This window comes from Carica papaya, chromosome 9 (assembly GCF_054855325.1).
Source record: "Carica papaya isolate Zhongbai chromosome 9, ASM5485532v1, whole genome shotgun sequence".
NCBI lineage: Eukaryota > Viridiplantae > Streptophyta > Magnoliopsida > Brassicales > Caricaceae > Carica > Carica papaya.
Window position 1 is genome coordinate 15,613,919 of NC_142317.1, and position 19,659 is coordinate 15,633,577.

At 36.7% G+C, this 19,659-nt stretch overlaps 1 protein-coding gene across 1 annotated transcript; it reads right to left on the reverse strand.

Moving 5' to 3' along the window:
- Window positions 1-1,515: 1,515 nt before the first annotated feature.
- Window positions 1,516-2,163, reverse strand: LOC148240118 (uncharacterized). Its single transcript, XM_088212078.1, has 2 exons — window positions 1,884-2,163; window positions 1,516-1,766 (listed from the first exon to the last, which is right to left on the reverse strand). The coding sequence occupies exons 1-2, from the start codon at window positions 2,161-2,163 to the stop codon at window positions 1,516-1,518; spliced, it is 531 nt and encodes a 176-aa protein (XP_088068204.1).
- Window positions 2,164-19,659: the final 17,496 nt, after the last annotated feature.

Consider the following 19,659-nt stretch of genomic DNA (forward strand, 5'->3'; position numbering starts at 1 on the left):
CCCCCGAGCCCACAGTGTGAACAGGTGGGTCGTCTTCGACCTTGAGCTAGGGCAACGGAAGAAGCAACTGGGATGGGTTCAACATGCTTAAGGGTGGTGAAGAGGGTGGGTGTGTAACATATGTGATGTGTGGCTCCAGAGTCAATATTCCAGCATTTAAAGGTAAGTGTGTGTGTGAAACTGGAAAGGCAGAAGGTTATGTGTGATATACCTGCCGCGTGAAGGCCAGAAGTGGCATTATTGGTGGAAGGAGAGAAGCTGTCCGACGAGATGGCAGAGTGAGGTTAATAGAGCCGTGCGCTTAGGTGGGGAATAATATTCTGAATTTGCAACGTGCTCAGAGCATCGACCGAGGCAGCGGAATCAAGCGCCAGCAAGTAGGCAACGGCGAAGGCAAAGTTCTGTGCCGTCACACAGTTGGGTGTGTGCCCGAGGAAGAAGAAGAGTTGTGCCCTGGAGGAGCCTGTTTGTGGGCCGAGAACTGGCTGGCAAAAGAAAAGACAGGCCTGGACTCAGACCCAGATGAATTAAATGATCTAGTTCCAAGAGTGGGCCGAGACTGAGTTGAAACATTTTGGGCTTGGGCTTGGGCTTATCCTTCATTAAAAACAGCCTGGTTGGAGTCAGGCGAGTGCATCTTGGGCTTGGGCTTAAGGCACGGTGGATACCCATGTAATCGGTAACACCTGTCCATAGTTTGTCCCCCGAGCCCACAATGTGAACAGGTGGGTCGTCTTCGACCTTGAGCTAGGGCAACGGAAGAAGCAACTGGGATGGGTTCAACATGCTTAAGGGTGGTGAAGAGGGTGGGTGTGTAACATATGTGATGTGTGGCTCCAGAGTCAATATTCCAGCATTTAGAGGTAAGTGTGTGTGTGAAACTCGAAAGGCAGAAGGTTATGTGTGATATACCTGCCGCATGAAGGCCAGAAGTGGCATTATTGGTGGAAGGAGAGAAGCTGTCCGACGAGATGGCAGAGTGAGGTTGATAGAGCCGTGCGCTTAGGTGGGGAATAATATTCTGAATTTGCGACGTGCTCAGAGCATCGACCGAGGCAGCGGAATCAAGCACCGGCAAGCAGGCAACGGCGGAGGCAAAGTTCTGTGCCGTCACACAGTTGGGTGTGTGCCCGAGGAAGAAGAAGAGTTGTGCCCTGGAGGAGCCTGTTTGTGGGCCGAGAACTGGCTGGCAAAAGAAAAGACAGGCCTGGACTCAGACCCAGATGAATTAAATGATCTAGTTCCAAGAGTGGGCCGAGACTGAGTTGAAACATTTTGGGCTTGGGCTTGGGCTTATCCTTCATTAAAAACAGCCTGGTTGGAGTCAGGCGAGTGCATCTTGGGCTTGGGCTTAAGGCACGGTGGATACCCATGTAATCGGTAACACCTGTCCACAGTTTGGCCCCCGAGCCCACAGTGTGAACAGGTGGGTCGTCTTCGACCTTGAGCTAGGGCAACGGAAGAAGCAGACCCTGTAGCCGCCTCTGCGCATGCGTCGAAGCCGATCACACGATGTCATTCTTCTTGCACCACCAGCGAGAAAACCTTCAAAATGGATGGCGAAGATTCCATCATCAGGATTTGAGCCCTAACAACAGCGTAGGAAGGATTCAAACCCATCAAAAATATCATTACAAACTCCTGCTCCTGATAATCATTCCATTCCTTCATGTTTCCATAATGACGGGTTGGAGCTGGTTGGTAAGTTTTGAGCTCGTCCCAGATTGTTTTCATCCGCCTATAATAGGCATTGATGTTGAGTGATCCTTGAACAAGATTATTCATGCTCTATTTCAGTTGGTAGATGCACGGAGCATTGCTTTGCTGATAATGGAGTCGCAAATCGATCTAGATAAATTGTGCATTCTCATGGTATAACAAACTATCAACTATCTCCTTTGTTACAGCATTCAACAACCAAGAAGTTACCATGTTATTACAACGTGACCAAGCTCCGGCAGTGGAATCGGTGTTGCTCAGTTGATCGTAAGTTCCATCTATGAAACCCAATTTGTTTTTGGCATTCGAAGCTATTCTGATTGCTCTCTCCCATGTGTTGTAATTGTTGCCATTGAGGAGGTTGGATACCAAGACCAATCCAGGATGGTCGGCACTGTGAAGGAAGAAGGGGTTTTGGGAATCATCTGATTGCTCTCTAGCCATTGAAGATTAAAGTTTGAAGCTCAATCACTGAGCTGAAAAAAAAAATTTGTTTGATTAAAAAAAACGCTCTGATACCATGTTAGGAACAGAGGAAAAGAAAGAGAATAATGGAGAAAAATTACTCTGATTTTTTTGATTGTATTCATGGACAACAAAAGGTTATATACAGCTTATACAATGGCAAAGAGAAAAAGACAAAAACGGTTACAACAACTAATTAATCAAAAAGGCTATAATTAACAAACTAATTTCATCTAATCAATAATTAATCTTAATAACTCTATTTTACCTCAACATGTGGTCTACACAATATTTTCACATCATCAAATCAATTTACACACAATATACAATATAGAACTCGCAATTAACTCCACATTTCACTATATAAAACATTTATTCACACTATTTCGAATCTCGATTTTTAAGAGCAAATCGATCTTACCTCTAATGCGATTGTGTTTACAAACGTTGAAGAGGTTTCCAATCTCCATTCATCTGTCATTCACTCTTTCTCTTCTTTGACCCTTCGATCACTCCTCTCTTTCTCCATCGCTAAGCTTGTGTTTTCAGGTTTGGATTCTTTTTTTTTTAATTTTTTTTATTTTCTAATTCTATTGCAGAGAGGAAGCCCCGTTTTATATTTGGCAAGGACTAAATCATGGTCGTCGGATGATGAGAACATAATCTAGTCGTTAAATCTTTATCATCCGTTCTCAACTATGTGATCTGCCATGTAACACACACATGGCAAGATCAGGTCCATCCTTTTGAACTCAATCACATTTTATATGTTTGGACTGTGTGACTCCTTCTAATTGGCCCCTTGAGACACCTTCGATCACTCATTCCTCACTCTTTCTCCACTGTTAAGTTTGTGTTTACAGGTTAGGATTTTTTTTTTCCAATTTTGTTGCAGGGAGGCCCCTTTTTATATTTGTCAGGGACTAAATCATGGTCGTTAGATGAGGACAACATCATCTAGTTGTTAAATCGTTATCATCTGTTCTTAACTGTGTGATCTGCCATGTAACACACATGTGATAAGATCAGGTCTATCTGTTTGAACTCAATCACATTTTATGTGTTTGGACTGCGTGGCTCCTTCTGATTGGCTCCTTGAGACACCTCTGATCACTCCTTCCTCACTATTTCTCCACCGCTAAGCTTGTGTTTTCGGGTTAGGATTCTTTTTTTTTTTAATTTTCCAATTCTGTTATAAAGAGGCCCCTTTTTATATTTGGTAGGGACTAAATCATGATCGTTGGGAGGAGAACATAATCTAGTTGTTGAATCTTTATCATTTGTTCTCAACCGTGAGATTTGCCATGTAATGCGCATGAGGTAAGATCAAGTCCATCAGTTTGAACTCAATCACATTTTACGTGTTTAGACTGCGTGGCTCCTTGAGATAACTTCGATCACTCCTTCCTCACTCTTTCTCCACTGCTAGGCTTGTGTTTTCGGGTTAGGATTCTTTTTTTTATTTTATTTTCCAATTCTGTTGCAGAGAGGCCCTTTTTATATTTGGCAAGGACTAAATCATGGTTATTGGATGAGGAGAACATAATCTAGCCGTTAAATCTTTATCATTCATTCTCAACCGTGTGATCTGCCATGTAATACACACGTGGCAAGATCAAGTCCATCCATTTGAACTCAATCACATTTTATGTGTTCGGACTGAATGGCTCCTTCTGATTAACTCCTTCAGACACCTCAGCTGCTGAAGTGTCAGACATTTACAAAATTTACAATTTAACCCCAAATCACTAATTCTCTTTCATTTTGGTCCTTTGAATTTTACAATTTCCCTTAATTTTTCTAAAATGTTTTCAGTTTAATTCTTGTTACATATTTATATTTAATTAGCTATCATTATTATTAAATGATTTCTTTTTTATCTAAATTATCTTAAATAAATATGTTTGCACTAATTTTATTAGCTAACAAAGATATTCAAACTACATTTCTTTTGGGTCTCGGATCTGAAACTCCAGGTTATTACCAATCCAAAGACCAGAGATAATATACCAATTAAACTCTTTTATTTTTACTCCAACCCAACAACTTTACATGTAAATCTGACATCCAATACTCATACTACCATATATCAATCTCTAACCTACTATTCTCACTTCACAATATACCCCAATTCTTTCATGAAACATCCATAATTTCACTACTTAACTTTACATATACATTTTGGTCAGTTTTCAATCTCTTTAGTACAACCATATAACCGTATTAATTGCACATAATCACATATAAAGTACCTTTCTCCATATACAAATTTATATTGTAATAAATTTTTATCATTCACTAAACACAACCAACACACATGCGCATAAATTCATTACTTTTTCTTATAATATCATTCAATCACATAAGGAAATGATAATTTCTACTATCGATATAGACCTAGTCATAATTATGCTTCCATAAAATATAATTGTAGTCATAGTTATAATCATATGAACTATGAGATAGATCTTATAATCATTCATTACTAATCCTAGACTGTAGATTTATTCATATCTTCCTTATAAGAAATCTTTATTGTCTGCCTTGTATACTCCCAAATACGATTTATATAATAGCTCGGAAATCAAACTCCAAATTTTGTTTATGAAATTCGGGAGAAATTTAGAAATTTTTTTTAAAATAAATTAAATTTAAAAATAAAATTATTTGGAGATTAGAACTTTATTTAAAAAATTAAAATAAATTAGACTGGATTTTAAATATATATATATTGAAACTCTTAATTAGTAAAAAAAATTAAATTAAAAGTAATTAGGGAATATTAATGTTTATAAAATAATAAAATTAAATTATAAAGAAAGTTAGAAAATTAATTAACTTAAAAATTAATTAGAAAATATTAAATTTTGTAAATTAATTAAATTAAAAATTGTAAAATAAACATAAAAACAAAAAAGAGAAAAAAAAAAAGTAAATTAGGATTAAAATTTCACAATAAAGAAAATGACCAATCAAATAAAAGGGATTGCATGTGAGATTTAAGTGTGGGAAAAAAATAGCTAAGGGGATAAGGGTGGCCTCATGGCCACCATGTACATGGATGGGGAGATTCACTCCCCTTCTGAGGTTGCCATGTCATTTAAATTAATCTATCTTATCATCCTTTTTCCTTCCCTATCATATAAACACCCAAACAACACATTTTTCCCTCTTTTAATCAACCTAAACCAAAAAAAAAAAAAGAGAGAGAAGAGAGAAGGTCGTTGGAAATATGAAGAAAGTGGCGAAGGCAGGTGGAGCTACCGCACCAAAAGAAGAAAACCAGGAAAGGTAAGTCGATTTCTTGCTATTTCTCTTTCTTTTTTCTTATAGTATGGATTTTCTTAATATTTATGCACATTTAGGAAAGAAAATCCAAATCCAAAAGGGTAAACCTTTGGTTGAAGGGAAGCCCATCCCCCACTATGAAACCCGACCATTTTCTATTTCAGTTAATGTAGGGATACAAATTACAGTTGTTTTTGAGATATGTTTATCTAAGATTTAGCCTAAAAATGTTATAGTGAATCGTTTAAGTCTTTAAAAAGGTGATGCATGCGGGTTAATCGACAGGGACAAACTATTTGTTTTCTTTATTAACTTTGTTTACGTTATTCTTCCTTAAATTGTTTAAACTATGGCATGCATGATGTTTAAGACAAATACATTATGGGTTTACATGATTTTGAATGAAAAACTTAAATTTAAACAAAGAGATGGTGAGGGTTTGGTGCAGTGAGAGGGTAACTAAACTAAGTTATATCCTTATATATACATATTTATAGAGGATATATATGGTGTGTGTGTGTGTGTATATATATGTATTACGCATATGTGACATATATGTATATATAAACTATAAGGAATTTGTGAAAATATATTTATTTGCATGAATTGGGTATAAATGTATAAAGGCAAACAAAAAATATATATATAATGACACACAAATTTTTTCTATGTGTGTATATATATATACATATAACTATGTATAAATAATTGCATGCATGGGTATATATGATTAAAATAATAACCATATACATGTATAATCCATATGTTTTAATAAGTATTTATACATGTAATAATATAAATAATACTGCGTGAAGGTATATATATTTAAATAACAATAATAAACTTTACAATTATAGTTATAAAATTTACAATGTGGTGTAAATTATAAAAGTAGAAGAATATGATAAATGAATAAACTTAGAAAAGAAATGTGTGCATAACAAATATGTATGTTAGTATGCATGGGATATTTGTGTTCAATATATATATGTCAGTTGCAGTAAGGGGCAACTGAGATGGGCTGAGTGTCAGGTTGAAGATTTATGGTAAATTCGACTTTTTAATCCATTGGGAGTCTAGAGAGTTCATTAGGAAATACATCTAGGAATTCTTGGACCACAAGGATCTCTTAAATGCAAATTTATTTCTTAGCTTTGCCTAATGTAGAAAAGACAACTGAGTTAAGCGTCATATAACGATACAATTGCTATGAGAGAAAAAATATCTAACACTTTTATTAATTTGTGAATGACTCTTCATTGGGAAGATTGAATACAAGCCTCCTATGAAAACAGTCTATGGTGGTGTGATATACTGCTACCAAGTTTATTCATAGAGTTACATCAAAGTCTCCTGTATTTATTTTTATTAGGTCTACACTCAATTCCCTATCGGCTATATCTACAACACAAGCTTTGTATATGACCTCCCCTATTAGTATCCTATGTCCAAGAGTAGACACAAACGGAACAGAATCAAGATTTTTAGGTAACACATTCAATTTTTTTGTAAAATCACGTGAGACGAAAAAATATGAAGCACTAATATCAATCAAAATATGTGCAAGGTGATTACAGATAATGTACCTATCTTGTATCACGTCTGAGGTGGCTTCAGCATCCTGCTAGGTGAGGGTGTAAGCTCTGTCCTAGATGGGAGGTCTAGTTTGATTCTGATTTCGTGTGCACTCTCTCGCATAGTGTTGGACACTTCTACATATGTGGTAGGCATTTTTGATGCGATAACAGGGTCGGTCTCCATGATACTGGCAAGTCCTATCGTGTCCTACTACTAGAGCTTGAGAAGGGGCTTAAGTCACAGACCTAGATCTCTTATTTTGCTGAACCGGTGCAGTAGGTGTTGGTCTGTGGTGTGAAATTGGTGGTCTGAAATTGCCTACTGCTGGAGGAAAGGTATGAAGGTTCCTCTATACTAGTTGTGCCTTACCCATAACTGCTGAGTAGGTGTTGAGATTGAACACATGCAACTATTGCTTGATAGCAGAATAGAGGCCCCACTCAAACTTCTTTGCCTTTTTACCTTAATCCATCATACTCTCATGGGAATACAGACCCAACTCTATAAAATTTTAGACATACTCTGACACTATTATATCCCCCTAGATCAGGTGTGCAAACTTCATTTCCTTCAAATGCCGAAAATGCTCTAAAAGGTACTCTCGAAGTGACGGGGGTCTTCCTCTCCTCATATCCTTCTACCTGCATTTCAGAAAAGAGGGTTGAGTGTTAGGTTCTATTACAGTGTTTTTACATCTCTGTGTAAGGAATAGTTTCGAGGAACGCGACTTTGATACCAACTGTAAAACCTTAGAATTTAAAGGAAATGAATTTATATTTTAAATGCGGAAGCAAATAAATAAGTTAGGGTTTACATTCCTTACACAATAAATTAGAATGCTCAATAGGGCTACGAAAATGTCTCTTCTATAGTGGTTCATAAAAAGAAGCAAATAAATGACTGAAAACAAATAAATAAATGTCCTAGTGGGTTAACTCCACTAGCACTTGAAGAGGGTCCAGGAGGTAAACTACTCACAACCATCTTGCTGATCGGGTTCTAGATCTTGGTTTTCTTGGTATGAAATAATTAATAAAAGAGTGAGTTACATTAGCCCAGTAAGAATATCACACTAATCGCTGATATGAAAAATAAAAGTTGGTAAAAATCACAAAACAACTAATGGAATCCTTAATTTAACTAAATTCATTTAACATTAAAACTTTATTCTCATACTTATCGTTACGAGTTTTTCAAAATAAACTTATGAGACAAATACTCATATGACATTATGATTTCATGTATAGGTGAGTAAGGTCAGTAATTCTCCCCTTTTTTACTTGCTTACTGGAACCCCTGGGGTTCCATAGGGATATTCCCCTACTCGTGAACTCAATATATAGATTTATCAATTAACCTGGCCGTCCACATACCCCGTTCGGTAATGGGCGCCAAACACACCATCGTCTCGATACTCCGTCTGGTATGAGAGTGAACTATATCTCTCAAACTCTTCCGGTATGGGACTTCTCAGTTCCATCTGATTAAGGTAATGTCCACAGTAGGGTTCCCTACGTACAGGACCCGTCCACCCATTCTGAGGATACCCAGTAAGCTTTTCTTACATAGAATCACACTACGAACCAATTACCAGTTACATACTAATATCTTATATTCGTATATCAACGACAAGTTATGCAAATGGGCGATACATACATTAAGAACATAATTGAGACAATTATTGTAGAATGGACTAGCAAAGGAATATGTAGTAAGGTACCAAACAATCGAGAAAATAAATCAAAACTATCAATTGAATACGCACAATATAACAGTAAATAATTTAAGTAGTACAGAAAAATAAATAGTGAATTAGGATAAGCATGAACTGGCCGGTTTTACCTCTACTAGTGATCTATAATCATTTTTAGGGTTTTTTTAATTTTTACAAAATACAAGATTTATGGATTATTAAACCTCAATTTACAGTAACAGAGAATAGAGTGAGGGATTCTTATTTGGATCGATATTTCGAAATACCATGCTATCTCCTACGCCTCCTGATGGTCCCCAGGATTTCTGAAATTTTCCTGCAAAAATTAAAATATTCGTCACGTACTCAAACATACCCTTAAAGGCCAAAATAGGTGTTGAAAAACCTTTACGACAAATTTTAAGGTTCTGGCACGGCGCCGGCTCCACCGCCCATGGTGGAAGTTCGCCTTGGTTTGGCTGGTTTTGGCAAGTTTTATACATATCTCTGTGAACAATACGTTAGGGAGCCTCGGTTGATCGGAAAAATAAAAAAACTGAAGCCTACCGACGGGGAAGTCTCTAGGTGCGGCGGCTCCGCCGATCCTCCTTCGCGGCTGGGGTTCCTCTTCAGCTAACCTAGATTAGAACAAGACGGTTAATACGGTGGTTAAAGAATTACATGAAACGAGAAACAGGAAGGGATTCATTGGAAAGGGTTTTGGGCTTTTGTCGCGGCAGCTCGGTCGAGTTTTGCCCACAATTTTTGACTCACCTGTCGATCCTTTGGCTCTGATATGGCCATAAAGAGGCTGAATTTCGAGTGGGAAGGGGGATAAAGTACCTGTGTTGGCATCAGTGATGGTTCTGATGTGGAAGCAATGGTGGTCCGCCTCATTCTCCGATGTCTAGTTCTTTTCCTGGCCATCCTTCTTCTTTTTCTCCGGTCACCCCTATGTCAGCTAGGGCTTTGGTTCCCTGTGAAAAGGAGTTTAAATACTCATCTCCTCTTCGATCCAAGCCACTCGTTTGAGTCGATGTGCAGTGATGAGGGTAATTCGATGATTTTTTATTTATGCTAATTGCGTGGACGAATCTGGGCCGTCCATCGTGATAAATCATGTCTAAAGAGGGAATGCATATGAGCTATTCATGCACGTGGGATGAGGTCTGGACTGTCAGATTATCAGGCACGTGGATTGCTCATGTGGTCTCCCGTGTGGTGCCGATGTCAGCATGCCTACCACGCATCGTGCTCTGGTTTGCCCTGGCTGCTGACTAGGTCATCCTACGTGATTAAATTTCTTCTTGTTGCAATTTTACCCCATGTTTTCAAGTTTTCTTTCAAAAACACCCACCTTTTCCAAAATTTCACCTCTTTTCTTCAACATTTTTTTCAATTCCATCCCTAATTCATTTTTTTCTCAAAAATCTAATAAAATTAAAATTAAAATAAATTTTTTTAAATTATTTATATATTTTATAAATGTTATAAAAATTATTCCAGACCAATTTTTGGGTCTGGGTATTACAACTCTTCCCCGCTAAGAAAAAACTTTGGTCCCTCAAATTTATCACCCTCTCACTTTGTCAAACAATTGGAGGTACTAAGCATTGAAGTCTGATTCTAGCTCTCAAGTGGCCTATTCCTATGTATGATTCTACGATAGGACCTTGACGAAGGGAATCTCTCTGTTGCGAAGTACTCTGCTCTTCCGGTCCACAATGCCTACTGGTATCTCTTCATATGATAGATCTTCCTGGAGTGAAAGGGGCTTGTGAGACAAGATATGTGAGGGGTTCGGGTTGCACTTGCTAAGCATAGACACATGAAACACATTATGGACTCTGGATAGCTCTGGAGGTAGTGCTAGTCTGTAGGCGGACGTACTAATCATGTCTAAGATTTTAAACAATCCAATGAATCAAGTATTTAATTTTTCCCTCCTACCAAACTTGCTGATTCCCTTTAAAAGGGTGACCTTAAGAAACACTTGATCGTCTTTCTTGAATTCTAAATCTCTCATTCGGGTGTCCGCATAACTCTTCTGCCTACTCTGAGCTATCTGGATGTTCTTTTTTATTTTAACTATCTTGACTATAGTCTCCTTTATAAGATTTGGGCCAAATAACTTTCTACCACCAACCTCTTCCCAACATATCGTCGACCTACAGGGTCGGCCATACAATGCCTCATACGGGGCCATGCCGATACTTGATTAACAGCTGTTGTTATAGGCGAACTCTACTTAAAGGTAGGTGATTATCCTAATGGCCCCCATAATCTAGAACATAAGCTCTAAGCATATCCACCCGTGTGTGAATTATCTATTCTAATTATCCATCGATTTAAGAGTGGAATGTAGTGCTGAGAGATAGTTTCATTCCCACTGCTTACTAAAAACTAGGCCAAAATTGAGAGGTAAAACTGAGGTGTCTGTCAGATACCACCATCACCGGAACTCCATGTAGTGTGTCTATCTCTTGGATATAAATTCTTGTTAACTTGTCTAAGGGGTCAGTCATTTTGATAGCCAATAAGTGAGAGGACTTAGTGAGCCGATCGATAATTATCCATATAACATCATGTTCTGAGCGTGCCTTAGGCAACCTTGTCACAAAATCCATATTGATATGTTCCTATTTTCACTCCGAAATCGATAATGGCTGAAGTAGCTCGTATAGGCATTGATGCTCTGCCTTAACCTGCTAACATACAAGGCACTTGAAGACAAAATCAACTATCTCTCTTTTTATCCCGCTCCACCAGAAACGAGGCTGCATACTTTGATACATCTTAGTACTTTTGGGATGCATGGAGAATTTTGAGTTATGGGCCTATGTCATGATGTCCCTTTTTAGTTAACTGTTATCTGAAACACACACCTTGTCTTGGAACTTGAGCAACCCATTAGCAAATACTCGAAATCTTGGATTTACTTCCTGTTTTGCATCTTTCTTGAGAGTTGTTAGGGTAGAATCGGTCAGTTGGGCTTCTTTTATTCTCTGAATCAGTTCAGGTTGCAAAGTCAGATGGGTCAGGCATGTAACCCTCTTCAAGTTCTGAAGCTGTATTTGTTGTGTAGCCCTTATTACCCTATATTCAGAAATCATTAACTGAGCCAACATACCTGCACTTTTATTGTTGAGCGCGTCGGCTACCATATTGCCCTTGTCTGGGTTATATAAAATCTTACAATCATAGTCCTTGAAGAGCTCTATCCAACACCTCTAACGCATATTGAGATCTTTTTAAGTGAATATATGTTTCAAGCTTTTATGGTTTGTATAAATCTCAAAAATTTCTCCATACAAGTAGTGGTGTCAAGTCTTGATAGCGTAGATAATAACGGCAAGTTCCAAGTTGTGGGTTGGGTAATTCTTCTCATGACTCTTCAGTTACCTGAACCCATAGGTTAACCTTCCCATGCTGCATCAGAATACAATCCAATCCCAGGTAGGAGGTATCACTATATACTGTGTATCTACCTATGCCACTCGGTAGAGCCAACATAGGTGCAGTAGTCAACAACTTCTTGAATTTTATAAAACTCCTTTCACAGTTCTCGTTTCACTCAAATTTTATGTTCTTCTTTATAAGTCGGGTCAATGGAGCGACTAGGCTAGAAAATCTTTCCACAAACCTGCGGTAATATCCTACTATTCCTAAAAGGTTACGGATCTCCTTAACCAAAGTCTATTTTTTCCCAACTTAGTACTGTCTCAACCTTCTCAGGATTCACTAACACCCCATCTTTTGATATTATATGCCCCAAAAAGGTAGTTTGCTCAAGATAAAACCCACACTTACTCAATTTTGCATACAACTTCTTTTCCCTGAGAACTTGTAAAATTTGAGTCAAATGATGAGTGTGTTCCTCTTTGCTCTTTGAATAGATCAGGATATTATCAATTAATATGATGACAAACTAATCCAAGAATTGTCTAAAAATTCTGTTCATCAAGTCTATAAAAATGGCTGGTGCATTGGTTATCCAAATGGCATGATCAGAAACTCATAATGTCCATACCTAATTCTAAAGGCTATCTTGGGAATGTCCTCAGCCCTTATCTTTACTTGATGGTAACTCGAACGCAAGTCTATCTTAGAGAAAACCTGGGCACCCTGATCGAAAAGATCATCAATCTAGGGGAGGGAGTACTTGTTCTTGATTGTGACTTTGTTTAATCCCCTGTAGTCAGTACACAACCTCAGTGACCCATCCCCCTTCCTTACAAATGTGACTCCAGCACCCCAAGGAGATATACTGTATCAGATGAACCTATTATTCTGCAATTCTTTGATCTATTTCCTTAACTTTTCCATCTCTACCCGACTCATGCGGTAAGGGACAGTTGAGAGGGGCTAGGTGTCAGGCTGAAGATCTATAGTAAATTTGACTTTCCTATCCACTGGCAGTCCGGATAGTTCATCAGGAAATACATCCAAAAATTCTCGGACCACTAGGATCTCTTGAATGCAAATTTCTTTCTTAACTTTGTCTAATGTAGAAAAAAACAACCGAGTTAAGCGTCATATAATGATGCAATTGCTATGAGGAAAAAATTATCTAACACTTTTATTAATTTGTGAATGGCTCTTCATTGGAAAGATTGAATACAAACCTCTTATGAAAATAATCTATGATGACATGTACGTTTCTAACCAATTCATTCCCAGAATTACATCAAAATTTTCTGTGTTTATTTCTATCAGGTCTTCACTCAATTCCTTATCAACTATCTCTATGATACAAACTTTGTATATGACCTCCTCTAATAGTGTCTCATGTTTAGGAGTAGACACAAATATAACAGAATCAAGATTTTAAGGTAACACATAATTTTTTTGCAAAAACATGTGAGCCAAAAGAATGTGAAGCACCAATATCAATCAAAACATATACAATGTAGTTACAGATAGTGTACGTACCCAGTATCACGTATGAGTTGGCTTCAGCATCATGCTGGGTGAGAGTGTAAGCTCTGCCCTAGATGGGAGGTCTGGCTTGATTCTGATTTTGTGGGTACTCTTTCGCGTAGTGTTGGACAATTTCACACATGTGGCAAGTATTCTTGAGGCAATAACAGGGTCGGTCTCCATGATCTTTGCCACAGTGCTGGCAACTCCTACAGCGTCCTATTGTCAGGGCCTGAGAAGGGGCTTGAGTCACATGCCTAGGTCTATTTTTTCGTAAAATTGATGTAGTAGGTGCTGGTTTGCAGTGTGGAACCAAGGGTCTGGAACTGCCTACTGCTGAAGGAAAGATACAAAGGTTTCTCTCTACTAGTTGTGTCTTGGCTAGAATTACTTAGTAGGTATTGAGCTCGAACACATACAGTTGTTGCCTGATCTCAAGATGGAGGCCCCACTCAAACTTCCTTCCATTTTTTTCTTCTTCTATCATACTCTCAGGGGAATACCGACCCAACTCTAGAAATGTTTGGGCATACTCTGACACTATCATATCCCCTTGGACCAGGTGTGCAAACTCTATCTCATTCAAATGTCGAATATGCTCTAGAAGGTACTCTGCATTCAAGGCTATCAGGAACTGTTCCCAAGTGACTGGAACGAGCAGGGTGGCCTACTTCAACTGCCATCAGTGATTTGCCTCACCCACGAGCATATAGGTGGCAAGTACAACCTTCTATTTGGGAACCACCCCAAGTATTGCGAAGGCTTTTTCCATCTTTGTTAATCAATACTCAGCCTCTTCAAAGGAGGATGCCTCTACAAAAGTAGATTGGTTTAGTCTCTTGTACCTCTCAATGTAGTCTGGGTCCATCATGGATAGAACTGGGTCCTGTGGAAGAGGAGCTGGATTATGCTAGGGAAGGATTGAGCAGCCCCGTGGCGGCATATGGTTCTATGGTGGTTGCACCAAATTGTACTATGGCGGTGCATGATGATATAGTGGAGAAGCAGGGTTGTATCGAGGTGGCACCGAATCTTCTTGTTGCAGGGGTGGCTTAAACTGTGGTAGGAGTGGAGGGTCAGATAACTCCCTCTTTTCTTCTCGGGCCTAATGGGTGGAGATAAGTCTCTCCAGCATCTCAAAGAGTAGATCGACATCCTCTCGAAGTGACCTATTCCAGCGGTTTAGAGGTCTTCTTCACTTCATTTCTTTGTACCTACATTTCACAAGAGAGGGTTAAGTGTCGGGTTCTATTCTAATGTTTTTATATCTCTGTGTAAGGAATGGTTTTGAGGAACGCGACTCTAATACCAATTGTAAAACTCCTGAACTTAAAGGAAATAAATTTATATTTTAAATGCGGAAGTAAATAAATAAGTTAGGGTTTACATTCCTTACAGAGTAAATTAAAATGCCCAATAGGGTTACTAGAATGTCACTTTTATAGCGGTTCATAAAAAGAAACAAATAAATGATTGAAAACAAATAAATAAATGTCCTAGGGGGTTAAACTCCACTAGTACTTGAAGGAGGTTCAGGAGGTAAACTACTTGTAACTCTCTTGCTGATCGGGTTCTGGATCTTGGTCATCTTGATCTGAAATAGTTAATAGAAGAGTGAGCTACACTAGCCCAGTAAGAATATCACACTAATTACTGATACGAAAAATGAAGGTCAGTAAAAATCGCAAAACAACTAATATTCCCTTAATTTAACTAAATTCATTTAACATTAAAACGTTATTCTCATACTTACCATTACGAGTTTTCCAACATCGACCTATGAGATATATACTCATATAACATTATGATTTCATGTATAGGTAAGTAAGGTCGGCAATTCTCCCCTTTTTACCTGTTTATTGGAACCCCTGGAGGTCCATAGAGATATTCTCCTACTCTTAAACTTAATATCTAGATTTGTCAATTAACCCGGCCGTTCCCATACCTCGACTAGTAATGGGCATCAAACACACCATCGCCTGAATATCCCGTTCGGTATGAGGGTGAATCATATTTTCCAAACTCTTTTGGTATAGGACTTCTCAATCACGTCTGACTGAGGTAATATTCACAGTAGGGTTCCCTACGTACCGGATCCGTCTACTCGTTCTCAGGGTACCCAGTAAGCCTTTCTTACATGAAATCACACCACGAACCGATTACAAGTTACATACCAATATCTTATATTCTCATATCAATGATAAGTTATGCAAATAGGTGATACATACATTAAGAACATAATTGAGATAATTATTGCATCACAGACCAGCAAAAGAATGTGAAGTAAGCTAAATCAAACAACTGAGAAAATCAATCAAAACTATCAATTTAATACGCACAATATATTAGTAAATAATTTAAGCAGTATAGAAAAATAGCCAGTGAATCAGGGCAAACATGAACTAACTGGTTCCAGCTTCATTAGTAACCTGTAATCATTTTTAGGATTTTTTTAATTTTTATAAAACACAAGATTTATTGATTATTAAGCTTCAATTTACCATAACAGGGAATAGAGTGAGGAATTCTTACCCGAATCGGTATTTCAAAATACCATGTTATCTCTTATGCCTCTTGACGGTCCTCGGGTTTCTGAATTTTCTCTGCATAAATTAAAATACTCATCACGTACTCAAAAATACCTCAAAAGGCCAAAATTGGTGTTGAAAAACTTTTCTGACAAATTTTAGGGTTTTGGCATGGCGTCGCCGCCATGCTTTGGCGCCGGCTCCACCGCTTACGGTGGCAGTTCACTTTGGTCAGGTCAATTTTAGCCGGTTTTATACATATCCCCGTAAAAAAATACGTTGTAGGGTCTCGGTTGGTGAGAAAAATTAAAAAATCAAAACCTACAAGCAGGGGGGTCACCAAGTGGGGTGGCTCCGCCAGTTCTCATTCGCGGCTGGGATTCCTTTTTAGCTAACCTACATTAGAACAAGATGGTGAATACAGTGGTCAAAGAATCACATGAAACGAAAAACAGGAAGGAAGTCATCAGAGAGGGTTTCGGGTTTTGGCTGCGGTGGCTCAGCTGAGTTTTTTCGTAATTTTTAGCTTACTTGTCCATCCTTTGGTTTTGATATGGCCACAAGGAGGCTCGGGGTTGAATTCCAAGCGGGAAGGGAGAAAAATACTTATTTTGGCATTGGTGGTGGTTTTGATGTGGCATCGACGGTTGTTCCAATGTAGTAGCGACGGTGGTTGGCCTCTTTCTTCAGCGTCTGGTTCTTTCTTCGGCCATCCTTCTTCTTCTTCTTCTCCAGTCACCTTTATGTCGGCTAAGGCTTTGGCTCCCTACGAAGAGAAGTTTAAATACTCATCTCCTCTTCGATCCAAGCCGCTCGTTTGAGTCAACATGAAGCAAGGAGGGTTGTTCAATGATTTTTCGTTTAGGCTGATTGCGTGGATGAATCTGAGCCGTCCATCCTGATAAATCTCGTCCGTTTAATCACCTCTAAAGAGGGAATGCATCTGAGCCGTTCATGCACGCGGGATGAGATCTAAACCGTTGGATTGCCAGACACGCGTATCGCTCGTGTGGCCTCCCGCATAGTGCCGATGTCAGCGTGCCTTTCACACGGCATGCTCTGGTTCGCTCTGGCTGTTGACTGGGCCATCTCACATGGCCGAATTTTCTTTTTTTTGCGATTTTACTCTATTTTTCAAGTTTTCTCTAAAAAACACCCCCCTTATCCAAAATTTCACCCATTTTTTTCAGAATTATTTTTAATTTCGTCTCTAATTCATTTTTTCTCAAAAATCTAATAAAATTTAAATTAAAATAAATTTTTTTAGTTATTTATATATTTTATAAATATAATACAAATTATCCCGAGCCAATTTTCAGGCTCGAGTATTACAGTGTGTGTGTGTAAGCATATGTATTTGTGTATATATATATGGGAGAAGAATAAAGAAACTAAGATTTAATTAGGCAAATGGTGATAGTTATGAGAGTTGACTTTGATTAAATATATAATTAGTGAGAATTGAATTGAATTGAATAAATAATTAATATGAATTGAGTTTGATTGGATAATAAATTAATAAGAATTAAATTTGATTGAATAAATATGATTTAAGTTAGAAAGAAATAAAATTTGAAGAAGAATGTCAAATTTTGGAAAAATTAGGGAGTAGAGTAGGAATTAGGCAAAATAAGTGATGAATAAGACTTAAAAGAATTACAAAATAAAAATAAAATATATCAAGTTGATAAAAATAAAATAAAACCATAATAATAGATAATAAACAATAGCAATAATAATACTAACTAATTTAATTCTTAAATAAAAAAGAGTTATGTAAAGAAAATTAATATTAACAAATAAAAATTCAAATAAATTTGTTTCTCGGGTGTTTTCAGTCATGATTATCAATCTTAGTTATTAACGATAATAAGTTTGATGGTGAATGCCTGTATGAGTGTGTGTGTGTGTGTGTGTATATTGACGTATTTACCAGTCTCCAAATAGAAAATTCGTAAGATTGCTATGATTTATGGACTTGAGATAACTAATTATACTAATAACATTTATTAATTTGGTGATTACTGAGAAATATTGGTATAATTTCTACTTTAATAATAACTAATCTTTTTGAGATTAGAACTGTTATTAGATTTTAAATATCTTCTTAAGACTATGAAATTAATATCAAACTTTCAACTATAGTTTGATAAATTTTAAGGAGTAGTTAATTTCTTTTGAAATAAAATTAAGTTTTTTTTAATTTTAAAAAAGAAAAAAAATTCCTAATAATTATAATCAAATTGCTCATACAGCCGCTAAAAAGGCAAGGATATTACTTACTGATCTGTTAGTTGTTCATTAACTTCTTGATTTCCTAAGTCTCTTACTAAGACATGATTGCAATCCATGAACATCACAATACAATTGTTTTATAAAAAATAAAAAATAAAAAAAACCTACCCAAAAGCTTTCTTTTGTTAAAAATTTTGAAGGCTGAATCCAAAGTAAATAGTTTTTTTTTTTAAAATAAACCTTTAAAGATGTGAAAAATTAACTACTATTTTGCTGAATTAACACATGAGAAAAACACACATTTTTAAAATTTTTAACGTCTTTCTATATAAGATATTAATCATATGATAATAATAAAAGAGTCAAGAAAAAGAATATAATAAAAAATTATAAGTTCTTACAATAAAAAAATATGGAGATGTGTCGGGGTTAGAGGAGAATGTATGAACTTTTCTTTCTATACTTATTATTTAAATACTATAGAGATATTTAAAATATATATAAAGTGGATGACATTATTTTATCATATGTTCTTTAAATTGATTTACATTAAATTGAATTTAGTTATGTCTTCTTATTGAGTCTGTAAATACAGAATACTTAACCTAAATATAAAAATATTTATGATAATCAATTACTCGTTCTTAAAATTTTCATTGAACCTACTTTACTGCCTATATGTAACTATTCTACATAATATTTTTTTTTAGAGAAAAGTTTTTAATCAATTGCTACTATTCTATTGACTCATGTTATTCTTCAATCAACCTTCTAATTCACAAATTAATATCAAAAGCAATATTATCATCAGTTATTCATATGCATGATAACATTTTATTATTTTTTGAAAAACAAACACAAATGAGAATCAAGACCTTCACCAACAAGCATGTCACCATTTTTTCATTTTGTTTTTAATAAAAGTCAGCCACTAATTGTTAATTATTTATTGTCTCTCAATAGATGAATTTGAGTGGATTTGATCCCCTAGCTTCTATCATAATGTTATAACTAAACTATCAATCATTTCGATAGATAGATCGAACGAGATTGAGCTAATAATCAACTAAGGTGAGATCTTATAATCAAGAATGGATTAGTAATTTTGGTCCAGTCCAATTGGACCATTTTTTAAAACTTACTAATTGCTAAATTAATAAAAGATAAAGTTAAAATTCAAATTATGTTTTATTTTTTATTTTTTATATTTTTGGTTTGGGTCTGAATCAAACT